The sequence below is a fragment of the Mercenaria mercenaria genome, chromosome 11, assembly GCF_021730395.1.
Source record: "Mercenaria mercenaria strain notata chromosome 11, MADL_Memer_1, whole genome shotgun sequence".
Taxonomy (NCBI): domain Eukaryota; kingdom Metazoa; phylum Mollusca; class Bivalvia; order Venerida; family Veneridae; genus Mercenaria; species Mercenaria mercenaria.
In genome coordinates, this window is record NC_069371.1 from 41,828,118 (window position 1) to 41,845,167 (window position 17,050).

Here is a 17,050-nt window from a genome sequence, read left to right on the forward strand (position 1 = left end):
TTTGATTTGACCTAGTGACCTAGTTTTTGACCCCAGATAACAAATATTCGACATTGACCTAGATTTCATAAATGTAATCATTTTGACTAAATTTCATGAACCTCAATGAAAAAATACAGCCTCTCTCGCATATATTTTTTTTTCATTTTGATTTGTCCTAGCGACCTAGTTTTTGATCCCAGATGACCCTTAATCAAACTTGACCTTGAATTCATCAAGACTATCATTCCGACTAAATTTCATGAAGATTAATTAAAAAATAAGTCTCTATCGCATATACAAGGTTTCTCTTTGATTTGACCTAGTGACCAAGTTCTTGACCACAGGTGACCCATATTCGAACTTGACCTAGATTTCATCAAGGCAATTATTCTGAAAAAAATTTATGAATATCCATTGTAAAATCAGCCCGTATTGCGTACAAAACGTTTTTCTTTGATTTGACCGGATGTCCTAGTTTTTAACCCTAGATAATCCATATTCAATCAAGACTTAGATTTTATCCAGACAAACATTCTGATCGTATTTCATGAAGATCTGATATAAAATGCAGCCCCTATTGCATATACAAGGTTTTTCCTTGATTTGACCTAGTGACCTAGTTTTTAAACCAAGATAACACATTTTCAAACTTGACCTAGATTTTATCCAGACAAACATTCTGCTAAAATTTCATGAAGGTCCAATGCAGAATGCAGCCCCTATTGCATACACAAAGTTTTTTCTTTGATTTGACCTAGTGACCTAGATTTTGTCCGGATATAACTCACATTTGAACTAGACCTAGACTTTATCAAGGCAATCATTCTGACTTAATTCTATGAATTTCCAGTGTACAAAGCAGCCCCTATCGCGTACACAACATTTTGCTTTGATTTGACCTAGTGACCTAATATTTAACCCTAGATGATCCATATTCAAAGACGACTTAGATTTCATCCAGACAAACATTCTGATAAAATTTCATGAAGATCCGGTGTAAAAGGCAGCCACTAATGTATAAAAGATGTTTTTCTTAGATTTGACCTAGTGATCTAGGTTTTGACCCCAGATGACCCATTTTCGAACTTAACCTAAATTTCATCAAGGCAGTCATTCTGATCAAATTCATGAAGATCACTTGAAAATTACAGCCTCTATCGCATACACAAGGTTTTTCTTTGATTTGACTCAGTGACCTAGTGTTTGAACAGAGATGAGACATTTTCAAACTTGGCCTAAATTTCATCAGGGTTATCATTCTGACAAAATTTCATGAAGACCAGTTGAAAAATACAGCCTCTATCGAATACACAAGGTTTTTCTTTGAGTTGACCTAGTGACCTAGTTTTTGACCCCAAATAATCCATTTTCAAACTTTTCCTAGATTTTATCAAGGTAATCATTCTGACCTAAATTCATGAAGTTCAACTGAAAAATACAGCCTCTATCGCATACACAAGGTTTTGCTTTGATTTGACCTAGTGACCTGGTTTGTAACCCCAGATGACACATTTTCTAACTTTTCCTAGATTTTATCAAGGTTATCATTCTGACAAATTTTCACGAAGATCAGTTGAAAAGTACAGTCTCTATCGCATACACAATCTAAATGTTGACGGACGACAGACGACAGACAGACAGACGACGGACACCGGACATTGAGCGATCACAATAACTCACCTGAGCAGTGCTCAGGTGAGCTAAAAATCCACAGTAGAAAAGTTCTAGTTAACATAATACCAAACACACCACACAACACACTATTTACACATAAAATGCTAACAAGAGAGCAAACTTTAGGTACAGTTTTCATCTTAGGCTTATTCGACATCCAACATTTAAATTTCTGAATCTCGTTTAAAGTAGCAAATGACTCAGTCAAGATCTATGCTTTATCTGGAACATCTTTTCTGATATCAATAATCGTTTCTGCAAAACCTTAAGTTAATTTTCCACTGCCTCTATGCTTAAACAGCAGAATTCAATTTATTTTTATAAACGTTAGTTAGTTTCACTTCTAACTATGCCGTTCCACATCTCAATTAAACATACTGAACCCTGCATTTGTATTCCTTGATAGTATTACACTACTATGGTAGATACTCATCTTATGACATATATTTGTGAAATTATATTTAAACCATCATCATTGTTTTTACACATAAACAATTTAAACTTAACGTATGGCCGTATAGGGAAATTTGACCTACCCATTTGTCAGACATCCGTTTTTAATGAATAAAGAAGAATTTAGATAGATTGTCTCCTAGTGATTGATCATGTCTGTGAAGGAGTCATATTGAACTGAGTAAGGAAAACATTTAAAGGACCATAACTTTAAACAGATATATAAGAATCTAACTGGATCATATTCGTACGCGTTTGGTTTCTCTACAATAGTCCCAACAAAATGTTAGATGTATCCATTAAAGAGCCATAGGGTTGGGGGTAATAAATTTAGCATCTTCTGTAAAAGGAGCCATCGTCTAATGGTCGTATACCTACTGTGTAAGTTGTGTATAAATATGTTGATTGTGGAAGAAGTGCATTAATTTACAAAAACTATACGATGTCGAACGACTAAATGCCAGACACCATGCGATCATAATAAGTTATACTTTGCCTTTGAATTTTAAAAATGGGCATTATTCCTTGTTACATCACGATTAACTTTATATATATGGATATTTAAAAGAATAAAAAATCACGATAAGAAATGGAATACAAAACGTTAAATGTGGATGGAAGCATCGATTAGTCGTATGCGTTATACAAATTTATCAGATTCCCACTACTTTCAAGTTCATAATATAATGTAACAATCGTCTATATACATCATTTAAAAATGCATCTATCAAGGGCAATAATTATGGAATTTGACAAACTAAAGAATTTTGCATACCTAAGATATAATAATAGCTACGCCAATTTGAAACAAGAAAAGCATTGGTGTAAACATCAAAGGGCGCTATGTATTTAAAGGGGAAACAAGTTAAGTTCTATCTTTTAATAACAGCAGTAAGAAATTTACAAAATGTGTATTAAATAAACGCAATAGAGAAGAACGTTATAAAGAAATGTAATATGTTGCAGTTTTTAAGAATTGTGAAAATTTCAAAACTTGTTTTTAAGTTTACTGTGACTAAGAAAAGTGTTGCTTTGGGAGAGAATTGAAGGTGAAAGTGAAAAAAAGTTTGAAATTAATCGTAACAACTAAAACATATATACACTTATATATAAATGAATATATTTTTGAAAGATTTAATAAATCAATAAAATGAAGAGTATCTTCCTTAAAACATAATCACGTATCAATAGAGACTCTCCCAAAACATGCTGTACAAACTAAACATTAAAATGAAAACACAATCTTTAATGAAAGGCAATATGAATACCACGCGCTAAAAATAGATCAGTGATGTGAACGCAGTTATTTTTAGCGATTATTGATTAGTCCATTTTACGAAAACAGGTAATACTCTGTTTTACAACGCAATAGCGAACAGTTTAGACGTTTACTTACTTTTTGTGAAGTAATGCCAAAATATTATCGGATGGTATATTATAACCGTTCAAGATGGTGGAAATGAAAATATTTATGCTGACAATCTAGTTTAAACATTCATCCCAGTTGCTACCTTCTCTGGTGAAATAGACCGTTCCTTTTGAAGGAACGGGTCTTTTATTGTTTTGCATAATATCATCAAAACTGCGACACCGGAACTATATTTTAGTATCTAAAATAAATACGTAAATGAACAATTCTTAAAGAGCCTTTCGAATGAGCTTTTATAAGTACGTACTAACGAATAGGTTAGACAACCGGCGTATGTAAAATGACCGCTCACTCCATTTAGCAAAACAATTCCCAACTCCATTAGAGACGCTGGCCTCGAGGCCGGCGCCAATAAATCACTCCATGTCACCAACCTCCGTGGGAAACGAAGTACTGACTAGTCTTTAGAACTTAATTTCATTCCAGTACACACAAACACTTGCGAATAAAAGTATGGAAAATTAAACATATTCGGCCATAACTCACCCGACAAAACAGGAATGACAGAAGAACTCGGTTTGTAAATCTTCAAAACACGTATGAATATGTACATGGCAGCCGCATTTAAGTGCGGAAAACTGTAACTGCAAGCAATAACCATAACTTTGCTGAAATAACTAAAATAAAGTGATATTAGTGATATTCGGTCTGATGATTTTCTTTATACTCGTATATGCGCACAGAATTCAAATCAATCTATGCATTCGAGGCAAAAAAACAGGCGAGAAATGAATAATAAACTATGTACAATAACTGTTACCTCGACCATATGATTTGTATAGCCTTCTCCCCAAACATCATATCAGTAACTACATATATGTTAAAAAAGTGAGGAATACTTTTCGAACGTTCAAAAAATTGACAAATGGGTAAACCGACAAACATTCGCATATCGTCATTATATACTGAACAGCAAAAGAACTTCACGTGTAAAATTAAAAAGAAATCAATCAACCGTGAAGTCAGTAGTCCCACGAAATTCAGTGCGCCTGTAGTTAACATTTTTCTTTTTGAAATGTTATTGTCATTGGAAAAATTGACGATTGGTTAACTCGAAAAACAGCATAAAGTTTAAAAAATATTGTTGGTTGCACCGCACGACTGGTTCAAATTTAGCGCGAGCGCCCAATTCGGATGTTACAATGCAACTGACGCAAACAATATATAGCCTTTCAAACGGCTATTGTGTGACTACTGACTTCATGGTTGATTGGTTTTTAAAAACTTATCAAGTGAAGACCTTCATGTGATGTGTAATTTTGGTATGAAGAAACAATTTAAATTTGAAAAATTAATTTTTTGTATCAAAATATACCAGTTATACATCTGGATAGTTTTATTTGCTGCTCAGTATTTAATGCGCCTTTTTATCAAAACATGTGTATAAGAATTATAGTACTGTTTTGAAATGAATACAGAATACAAAAAAAGTGTTATGCAGCATTTCTAACAAAATCCAAATAAATATCGAGAAAAAAGGTTTCTTGCTATGCTATATTTAAAGACTTATTTTTCAAGCCATATTTATAAATATTTGAGCATATGGACTCTGTCGAAATTATGGAAATGTGCAACGAAACCTACATTACATTACATTACTTTTTAGAACACAAACTAGTTTATCTTCTTGTCAATATACCTGTGTTCAAATTTTGATGTTTACAACTGAACAACATTATTATCTTAAATATGATTTTACATTGCTTTAAATTAATCTTTTATCTCTAGTTTGCGAAATTCATTTAATTACATTCACGTTTAGCGGTCAAAGCAACACGAGAGATTAATAATTTTGCATTCTCACAGACAGTATCAGTAATGTTGTTGCTGTAGAAATGATGACGGCTGTTACTTGTGCTGTTGTAGAAGGGCCTGCACTTGTTTTTGTTTTTGGAGGAGCAGGTGTAATTTGCAATGAGGAATCCTTGCAGTTGTAATCGACGCAGATGCTGAGTTTCGTGAAGTTCATTCCGTGTCCTACGTCAATTTGCGTGTCACCTTTCTCGATCGCTTTTGCAGCTTCTATCGCAGCATCTGTAATATTCACTTTTGGTGCATTTTCATAGTTAAGATCGTACTCCCTACTAGAAGCAATGAGTACATTGATGAAAAACGTGTCGGTGTATGGGTAGCTATTTGTTGGGTATCCGATATGCAAAATCCCTTTTCTCATCCACCCCATTCCTTCAGACAACATTTTAGAAGCAACTTCTGATGTTTTCTCTAATATGTCCTGTCTGGAGTTTTTTACCTCTTCAATTTTCATCTGGATCAGCGCCATTCCAAAGTCGCGAAAATCGGTTAAAATGTTTGTCCCACATGTCTGAATAACATCTAGCATTTGCTTAAATGACGTCGTCGCCGCTTGCATAACTGCGCCTTTTAATGTCCAGAATACTTGCCACCACTCACCAGCACTAAGATCACAAATGGAAGGTTTCTCTTGGCCAGGGTAACGGTAACATTTTGAATGGGAATCGAAAGCTATAGTTTTGATTTCCTGGCACGTGTTGTGAGCAAAAATCCGTAAAACTGGAGAAAAATTAACCTGAATACATTTGCGGACAGCATCGATCCATAATAGGCCAGTTTGGTTGAATTTCGTAAACTGTTGTTCATACAATTTGCAGAACTTTTCAGAGAAATCAATGGCATACGAATTGTCTTGTCCCTTGCATGGATAATGTTTCTGGAAATATTCAAGTAATAAAGAAATGACTTTTTAAATAATATAATGATATATTTTGTATCTTTAATCACAGATACTGTGAGGCAGTTTTCAAGCGCATTAATACTGAGGTGGTCACAAATGACCTATATATTTAACTTTAATATATTTTTGTACATGTTACAAGCTTCATGATACTATATTGCGAGGCTCTGTCAGGTAATCTGTCATTTTTGTTCAGCGAGTTATACAAAGACGCACATGTGATATTTCGTCAATGCCTATTATAGATAAGGACAATCCGATCAATGTCGTCTGCTTAACGTTAGAATGTTATACATTTAGTGTAAAATTTATAATTGCGTAATGGTTTTAATATACTCCCACGACGTAAGTTTTGATAAGACTATACATTATAGTTTGTGTACATAATTCTGCAATTTTATTACCTCAAGACAGTCTCTGTACCAAACACAATTCCTGCCGGATAGACTGTAACACCAAACAGGTAGAGCAATTGGTGTATAACTAAGAGCATTTCGTGAGCAGGTACAGTCAGGATATACAGAACCTAAAATCAAACGGAAAATTGAAAGATGTTCGTAAAATAATAACAGCAAGCTACTACAATAAAGGTGAGAAGAGACAGATTACGGAGCAATGAAAATTTGCGATTCTCCAAACATTTTTGTGATAGTGAAATCATGTAGAATCCGCAATGTTGGCACGTGACCCGTTTGAATCGTGTTAAATGTCGTTACCCGCCACTATTTCCAACCCTCTCCCACCCACACACCTTAAAATAACACTCTGAATAAGGAATGAATTAAAATGAGTAAATATAAAACAATTAGTTAAATGATTCGAGAATAAATAAAGTAACAAAAATGCATATGAATCCACGCAAAGATTTGCTCAAAATGTCCATAAAGCGCTAAATAGGTAACGATTTAAGAAGATAATCCTAAAGTGGAGACTTAGCTGAATTACAGCTGAAATTTACAAACTTGAACTTATTGTGCTGATTTAATATATGCGTTTATTTATACAGTTACAACACCGAACGTAAGAATACATTATAATGTTGAGGTTTTTTTTTCCATTGAAATACACGATCTTTTAAAATGATATCGTTAACATAAAAGAACACCCTTGGATTTCTCAGATTACCTTAAGATTAAAGTGTATGCGTTCTTCCATTTCGATTTGACGTGATAACACAAAAGCACAAAATTTTATTACAGCAAAAAGTAAACACGACAAGTTGCCAGGGTGATGTAATGATATTTCGCAAAATGCTCCTTGCATATTTAAATGGTTACGCACGGTGCTACGCTGGTACGTCGGTGGTAGCGATGGTCTCTAAATTGCGGTTTTTTTTTGGGAAGATAAATCCTTATTTTTCAATATATATTATCATTGCTTCACGTAAATAAAAAAGAATATTTTTAAGGCCTTCACTAAGTATATATATATTAGACGGACCCCAACCCTGTCCCTACGCAGGAAACAAAAACAATGTTCCCTTTTATGTATTGTATGGTAGCAACATTACTGCCAACCATAGCCTATTACTTACTTATCTGGAATTTTTTCTTTAAAATGCCACTTATTCAGTAATTATCCGGCAAGTAGAAAAGCTTGTATTAACAAAACAAAACTGTCTGTATGCACTACTATCATCCGTTAACTCGATATCTCAATTTCTGTCAGTTAGTCATAATATGATAACAACAATGAAATAGACTTGTTAGTTCAGATATAAGAATTAGTTTCTACCGTCTTCAAAGTGATCTGTTACAGCCAACTGGCTATCAGAAAAAATCTCAACATCCACTTATTTGAATATATGACGGTAGAAGTGGGCACCAACGGACAGTTCTGGTCTGTAAACTTGAGATTATAATCTAGATAACATGAAACTCTTCAACTTGCCAGATGATAACTGAATATGTGACAGTTTAAGAGATTACATAAATTAGTTAGTATGTGGTAGGTAAAATATTCTATTAGAATAATCATCAAAGAAAACTAAAACACCGATTTACCTGACAGAAAGATGTGGTGGGATGAAGATAACTTATTAATAAAAAAATAAAATGTGCCGTGTATATGTTAAATGTATATCTGCATCTACGTGACAGTGTTCCCGACAATCTCTTTTTGCCCAGTAATGTATCTTAATAAATGAGTAGTTTATGACGATTACGTTTATAAAAATTCTCTTGTTTGAAACTTTTGACCATTTTTGTCTCAAAATTTAGTGTTCTGAAACCGACATCGAAATTCCTTCCATCGACAGACTGGAACTGTCATGCAATGAAGTGTGAGAAAATCATTTACCCTGTTACAGTGCAGCACAAAAGCTCGACAAATAACAGTATCTGTGAGTTATACTGTCATTCTGTCTTCAACGAAAACACAACCTATTCTACCTTCACACTAATTTGCGACTATTAATTATTGTTACTTTTATTGCGAATGAATTATACTGTCGCAAACTTCGAAAAACATATTATTTTGAGTTTTTTCTGCGTAAAAAGGTTTCCAAATTTGGACTGCTTGCAGCATTTTACCTGCTTTTGCGACCAACGCAGACCAAAATCAGCCTAAACCCCCGTGAAGGTTGATCATGGTCTGGTTTGGTTTGTATTCAGTCTGTAAATTTTTAGTGAACATCCCTTTCATGAACAAGTGGTACTTCCCAAATTGAATGATAGACCAATCCATTTCAGATATTTAGCAGGGTAAAGGTTAGAAATATTTGTGTTGTGTTCTAAAATGTGTATATTTTAAAAAATAAAATGATAAAAACATTGAGGTAGCGTTTTGAAAGAACGCCGACTTTCCTCCTCTATACAACCAAAAAAAAAAAAAAAATAATAAAATAAAATAAACCAGTAGTAGCTTCATAGTCACAAACAATGTGCTAATAACGCCTTCTTTCTAAAGTAAAATTCATGCTAATCTATTAAATTGAAGTTACGTATTTATTTTATCCCAATCAAACCTGGGTCCAATTACAATTATAATTTAATTAATTATAATTAATAACAGGTTTTTTTTAATTAATTGAAAATAATTATTAAGTGAGACAAATATCAATAATTTCAATTGTAATTGATTAATCTAAATCCAAACAAATGCATAATATCTGTCAATTAAATTCAATTACATATAGCAGAGGGTCACAAACATTGGCAAACATAAGGGTTGTTATCACCTGGGGGTATAAATTTCACACTTGCTGGTCATCTTAAGAGGTATGAACGTAATCTGATATTAGAACCTGAAACTTTTGCTAGACCATTAATAAATATTGATTACAATAACTAGTAGTATAATTGGCCTGAAGAAACAGAATCTGATGTCATCATTTGTACAGACTGGGTACGTAAAATGTGCTCACAATCTCTATGTTTACAATGTAGGGTTTTAAACATTACTAGAATATATGAATGTACTTAACATTTCACATTTGATTTTTTCCACACAACATGAATTTCAATAATGACTAGTAATTACTTCTGTAGAAAGCAAGAAATTACAACTGTAATTTAATTGAAGCATTGTCATTTTAATCGTAATTGATGGATTACTTTAGTAAATTATCCATGTCCTACGCTATATATATATATATATATATATATATATATATATATATATATATATATATATATATATATATATATATATATAAACTGAATTACTTAAACGTAAAAAAACAGTTTACCATTATTTTTATTGTGGAGCTCTAGCATGCACTGATACCAACAGGTAGTTTCATTCCTTTGACAGCGGTGGTGTCCATTCGATTTCGTCTGCATATACTTTTGCGTGACACAGGTTGCCCATTAGCGGGCTCCGTCGTAACCTTTTAGAGTATCGCATACTGAAGCGCCAGTCGTATATCTACCACAAGAACCGGTGACGACTCCAATCCATAGACAAAATATTGAAAGATGAAGTATAGCCTCCATTTTTAATGTTAAATTTCTACACTAGTTTCGAAATAAAGACACAAATAAACACTTTGTCTGATATATTTAACGAGTTTCGGTTTAAAATGTTTTTTCCGTAGTTGGATGAACACGAATAAAGGTACAAGGTCACGTTTGCAAATCTTTTGTTGCATATTGCTGTTTACAAAATAACATAATAGCTCAATTAAGTTTATTTATTGGAATATTTCAAACAGGAAGAGGTTCGATTTAAACCTCCACTCGGACGAAATCCCCTTTGCTTTTGTCAGATAAAAATAATTAAGTTCGAAAAAAGTATCAACATAACGTGAAAAAAAATACTTACAATTTAAGGTTATGAATATCCGTTGTAAGCGAACTGAACTGAAAATAAGGACTAAAGAGCCTTAACAGTAATTGAGTAGTTTTAAATTGACTTTCTGTTGTATATTATTTGTTATATCGAGAAAGTGCAATTGCCTTCAAAAATATAATTATTTTTCATTACAAAAGGTAATATTTGGTTTCCTTTGTCGACATATTTAAGAAACCACTTTCACACCCCCTCACAATACACTTACACACATCCAACAACTTCCTTTCTACTGATCTTTCACGCATACATTTTCTGTCACCTTGAAATGAAGATTTTCAGCTAGTATTGAAACTACGTTCGCGATGTTCGAAATTCTCGATATGTGGCGGGTAGGTCAGTCTCCATCAGAATACCCTTAACTAGGTGTATGAAGAAGTGTGTTTGTTTCAAGTATGATGTACTTGGCCGCTTTTCCCGTGGCCTCGACATTTTGTGCTAAATGGGCTCTCCATTTGTTGACACCAGAACAAAAGTCCAAGCTTTTAGATTGCGCAAAATCAGTGACTGAACTATACCCAGGGAACACCTGACGTCGTACCGACGTTGGTTAGACATTGGACTTTTGTCGCGACGTTTGCGACCTGAATCCAACGTCTTACAAATGTCATAACCACGTCGTCTAATAGACCTCAGACTTAGACGTCTAAGAGACGTTGGAATTGGGTTGGATTGAAAGTCTGTTTGAAAGTTTTCAGTTATGAAATCAGTTGGTGTACTTTTGCTAGTGTAGTCTAATGGTAGGTATGCCTGAACATCCGCACATTAAACATGATTATTAATTATGTTATACCCCAGTCACATATACGGCGCGGAAAGCTACGTCTAGCCACGGATAGGAACGTAGTAATACGTATCAATCTGTACATAAGCCGTACCTTAAAGTAGTAATCCGTATCAGTCCGTATCAACCCGTACGGCTCCGGTACAGATCGATACGGATTACTACGTTTCTATCCGTGGTTAGACGTAGCTATCCGCGCCGTATGTGTGACTGGAAAAAGTTGCATTCTATACACATGTATAAGTTATTCCAAATTATCCTAAGAATCTTCTTCTACACATGTTCATTAGTCATGCATTCGCAAGACTGCATCGGTTTACACGAGTCTTCCGGTAATTTTATATTTGTGGATAAGATAAAGCAAGTTTATAAATACCTTACAAAAAGAAACCCGCAACGTGAGTAGCAGATTTTTGAAAGTTGTACTTATGTTAATAGTTATGTCACGAATTCTTTCAAAGATTGATGCATTAGGATTATTACTTTAAAACGCAATTGCGTTAAACATAAACTTAATTACATTTTGCGAGGTTATAGAGATTTCTTTAGGATTTAAAATATAACATGTTTGTTTTGCGCGTAGAAATTAAGTTCTTTAGTAATATCACCAGTACATACTTGTATAAGTTTTCGATTTTTATGAAATGATGAAAATGTCAAATTTTATACTTTTCAGAAGGGAATTTAGCTGAGTTAAAGAATCATGTAGACATGACTGAACTTGAAAGTTTCAATTACTGGATCAACTTTTTGGATTTATAATATTAGACTTGTGTTGCTACCATGTAAAATAAAATTGATAAAATACATGGGTTGATGACTTGTTTGATAGCAAATTATGTTGAAAATTTAGTCAGATTTTGGTTGGAAAGTGCTTAGATTTTAGTTAGAAATGGTCAGATTGCGACGTTTAGCTAGCGCCGGGATCCGACGTCTAAACTGTTTGGAAATCCAACCAAAATCCAACGTTAATCTGACGTCGAGGTCCGACGTCTGTATGACGTCTAATCGACGTCAAATTTTTACTGGGTAAGATATAAAGTTGCTCACTTGGGATGAAACTTGGGTTATTCATTTTGAGCCTCAGCGGCTCAAAAATAACAATCAAAGGCTGCGTTAAAGTCAGAGGAGGCAATTTACTGCAAAAAGGACAAAAAGCGTCATTTTCTTCAAATTAATTCTAGTGGCCCCGTTGTACAAATGCCTAGCACGAAGGTTATACCATCAAAGGAAAGTTTACCTAAAATAAAGTTCTTGTAGCTGTCAAAAATGTTTTCAAAATAAGCGGCCCAATAAAGGGTTGAAAGCCCAAATAGGTCAAAATTTGCAGTCTTTCTTAGAAGAAGAATAGATTATCTATTTAGTTAAACACCTCCCTTAGTCTCCTAACTCAAGTGTGTGTAACGTTTTCTATTTCTCTTGTTCAAGAAAAGACACCCAATTATAAACGCTATGTCAAAACAAGTGCCTTCAACCACAAAGTCTTTTTTAATTTTTTGTCTTTGATGTGTTAAATATGTTTTCATTATAGTAATTAAGTATATTTAGCCCAGGACCTCCATTGGAAATAAGCTTCCTAGCTTTCATGGGCCATCCTAGTTAACATTTGTTTCTATAATATAAAGGTACACATAGTATTAATAAGCCTAGCTGTGATACAAATTACATTGTGGTCTTAGTTAACTAGTTAATATATGTTTTACTTATGTGAAACTATAACGTTTTAGTTACCCAACTACTGGATATTTAAGCTTAAATTTGTGTAAATTGTTTTAATGTGTGATAAATGTCATTTGTAACTTGTATATGTGTGGTTTAACCTGAATAAACATCTGCCTATCTATCTTTTGGATCTGCAATGTATCGGTAGCTCAACAACATACCAAGGGTAGACTTCCCTGCAGCATTTAGGTCATGGAAACTAGACTCCAAAAGTTAATTTCTGTTAAGGAAGAATACATTTGAAAAAACGACGAAAAATATTGTCTTGATTTGATTGATAAATTTAAACATAGTTACGAAGAACAATGGCAGTATTTACGGAACTACACACAAAAGATTAGCTCTTTAGATTGATTTATCTCAAGTAATGAATACATATTAGTTTCATATCAGAATTGCACTTATACACTGATGAAATGGTTTACAAATACATTGTAATAATAGTAAACTAATCTATCAAGGGGTCTCCACACACGCACGCACGCACACACACACACACACATATAGTCATTTTTTCCTTTAAGAAAGGTTTGCATAATGATTTTATGTGCAAATGTAACTGCTTTTATGTTTGTAATCATACAGAGTGGACTATAATAAGCTTTTCTTACCTCTCCTTATCTTATCTTATGTATCTCTATCACGTTCCATAGTGACAGTGTGAGTAATTTTATCGCGCCATGTTAATCTCTAACAATGCAATGGTAATAAAACACACAAAATGTTAAGGCTGTTTTTCGGGATATCCGCCATTTAAAAAAATGGTTCTTTGAATATTTCTTCTTAACAAAATTTATGCCAAAAATAATTGATAAATCATCACATTATGGCTAATATTATACCGTTTAACCAATCAGATTTTAGTTATTGCAAGGGGCCGCGTGGTTAAGGTCGCTGACTCAATATCGCTTGTCCCTTACCGATGTGGGTTCGAGTCTCACCCGGGGCGTTGAATTCTTCATGTGTGGACGTCATCCTGCTGGCTACCGAAGATCGGCGGTTCTACCCAGGTGCCCGCTCGTGATGAAATAATGTACAGAGGGGCACCTGGGGTCTTCCTCCACCATAGAAGCTGGAAAGTCGCCATTTATCCTATAATACTGTCGGTGCGACGTTAGACCCAACATGAAAAAATCCACATATTGCGAAGAAAAAAATCACGCTTACTTTACATACGTATATATGTATGATATATGCAATGGTAAGCTACAACTGAAATATAAATTTCAGAGATATTTCTAGTAGAACTTTAAGCAAAAAGAGGTTAAAATATAAAAAATCACAGTTTTTAATGTTTTTTTTTATCTAAATATATCTTTCAGAGTCATGGTGATCACAGCATTTTTCTTTCCATTTTGAAGCATTTCTGCGTGTCATTTGAATAAATAAAATACTTTTAAATTCTTGACGACAGATCTGTTTTTTGTAGATTTAGATACTTTTTCCTTGCATTTAAATAAATATATCTATGGGGTAATTATGTCAACAAAATATTGTAGTGCCCCCGCGGTTAATTTACCGTTAACCAACTGTTTACCAAAACTTTTCCTAAACACGTGATACCAATAGCAGCTCTGGAAAGCAACAATTTTTCTATTAACAGATCACAGCCCGACTTAAAAAATGTCGCAAAAAGTAGCCAAACCAAAACTACACATATTTTATTTATTTTTTTTATTTTATCATTATTAAATTATAAAATGTGAAATTTCCTCACTAGCAGAGGACCTATGTTGGGATCTTCCTGCTGGATTGTCGACCAGTCAACCTCTGTATCCTCCGGCGTGCTTTCAGTATTCCTCAGTGGGGTCAGTATTCTTACTGGAACCTAAAAACTCATCTTGGTAACATTTATCGACAGATCACCTACCAGAGCTCTTGGTTGGTTAACTGGAACTTTACTCTGATTCTTACCTGTATAACCATTCGGTTCTTTTTCGTGCTCACTCTGAATACCTTCAAGGTAAGCTTGACTGACAATTCCAGCAACACGGAATACTATGCAAAGATTTTATTCTTGTCCTGTCTTTTTATCATTATCATATTTATCATCTAATTGTCTACTGAATAGAAAGATTTACGGTTGACAGATTTGCCTCCCTTAGTCCACTCGTAGAATTTGTATGGTTTAAGTTCGACGGAATTTTCTTCCTTTGTTAAGCAATTGATCCTGGTGCAAAATTTAATCTAGCTGAAAGCCGGACCTCATCCTCAGCTTATAACCATTTCTCTGGTTCTGTGGTCTAGTACATTGACTACTGTATGTCATCTAACGGTGCATTTTGGACTATCAAGGAATCAGAGCCTCGTCTTGTATAATTCAGTTCTGATTCTACAGCTACTTTGAGGGCCTCGGACATTGTTTTGGGCCCACCTACTGTCAGGTATCTGCGTAACTGATCATCATTCATGGCCTCTGCAAAATCTTCAAGGGCCATCTCTTCCCTTAAGTTCCTGTCTAGATCTCGGTATGCTAGTCTAACTAATTTGAAATTCTTTATGTCAATGGGTAGGTCATCTAAAGACTCATTGCGTTTCAGAATACGTGCCTTTAATTTAGCTACATGTAATTTTCTTTGACTTTGTGGCTAGATCCGTTCTACTAGATGTTCTATTATAATATCATAGTTTCTCCTTCCATGCTAGGGGATATCATTTAATACTTCAGTGGCATTGCCCCGTCGACTAACTTGAGGGCCTTAACGGTCAAGTTATTTAGGACACTTGTCATTTCAAACTGTGTCAGTTTGTAATTAAGGTCAGAAGTACCGTCATAAGTGGATGGTTTAGTGTTGCTTGATGGCTTAATAGTCATACTTGTCATAATCGGGGTTTGTACTGGGTTCTTAAAGGTTCAGGTGGCATGTCGGAAGACAGTGACCTTCCAACATCTCTATTCCTAGGTAAAAAAAAACAACAACATTGAAGTGTGTATCAACCAGAGTATTACGGGGACCAAGGAACCGTTCTCTACTGCTCCCTACAGTAACTCGGCTCCTACACCCGGATATCCCGTCAAAGGTTCATCTGGACAGTGGGCTATCACCTACTTGTGATCAGCTATTAATCATATCACCCGAGATCGTACCCGGGATCGTACCGGATACACGTGGAGTGCACATGTGCTATGATTAAACATACAAAAACTTGGTAGAAATATTTTCAAAACGTTGCATGGCTTTCCTGACACCCGGGGTCATGGCCTCCTCGCACGTATGATGCAGGACTTGCCAGGATAGATAAAACCCTGGTCTTCTGAAACACGGTCCTCCCTGGCCGTCTGCGCCAGGTTACCTCACCGCACGGCGTGCCAAATACTACCGGCTTTCTGCTGGCTAGTACCCAGTTGTCCTCATACATATTACCGAAGTCCATCGACTGTAACCTTGACCTTGACTTTGCCTCTATCTCTCGGGTGTTCGACAGTGTGCTGGCGGTAGTAGAAGTCTGGGTAGATAAGGTATATCTTGTTATGTTTTGAACCTGGGTACTGGGTTGGTAATCACGGTCTATGCCATATTTTGCTTCAGTGGATGGTATATCAGCTGGCTCAATGGTGACTTCCCTAGTAATCTCCATCATGGATGTAACTTTGTTTTATTTGTCAGCACAGAAGATATGTTTACTCTTACTTTTACTTTTACTTTCACTAGTACAGTAAATATAGAATATTTACATAATTGAAATATTTAAAGTTTTGACACTTTAATATACTAGTATCACAAATATAAACAAAATATTATGTATGAATCAATTTTAACAATGTTCTTTAAAGCTAACTTGGTAACAGTCAGCAATTTAACTTGCTCTAAAGAACTGTTTTTTCACAGCCTGGAAACAGCTGTTTACACCAAGGTCAGGAATTGTACAGTACTAGTAATCAATAAAACACATTTGTTACCTAAGCCTAGAAACGGCTTTAGCGCTATACATTTACCTAGTATCGGTCACAATACAAGCCTGGAGACGGCAAAAATATTCAACAGGATGGCTACCTAGATAT

General features: G+C 34.6%; 1 protein-coding gene across 1 annotated transcript; it reads right to left on the reverse strand.

Annotated features, from left to right (window-relative positions):
* Nucleotides 1–447: 447 nt before the first annotated feature.
* LOC128546540 (uncharacterized) lies at nucleotides 448–10,196 on the reverse strand. The gene is made up of 3 exons (XM_053517251.1): nucleotides 9,940–10,196; nucleotides 6,656–6,777; nucleotides 448–6,227 (listed from the first exon to the last, which is right to left on the reverse strand). The coding sequence occupies exons 1-3, from the start codon at nucleotides 10,031–10,033 to the stop codon at nucleotides 5,322–5,324; spliced, it is 1,122 nt and encodes a 373-aa protein (XP_053373226.1). The 5' UTR covers nucleotides 10,034–10,196; the 3' UTR covers nucleotides 448–5,321.
* Nucleotides 10,197–17,050: the final 6,854 nt, after the last annotated feature.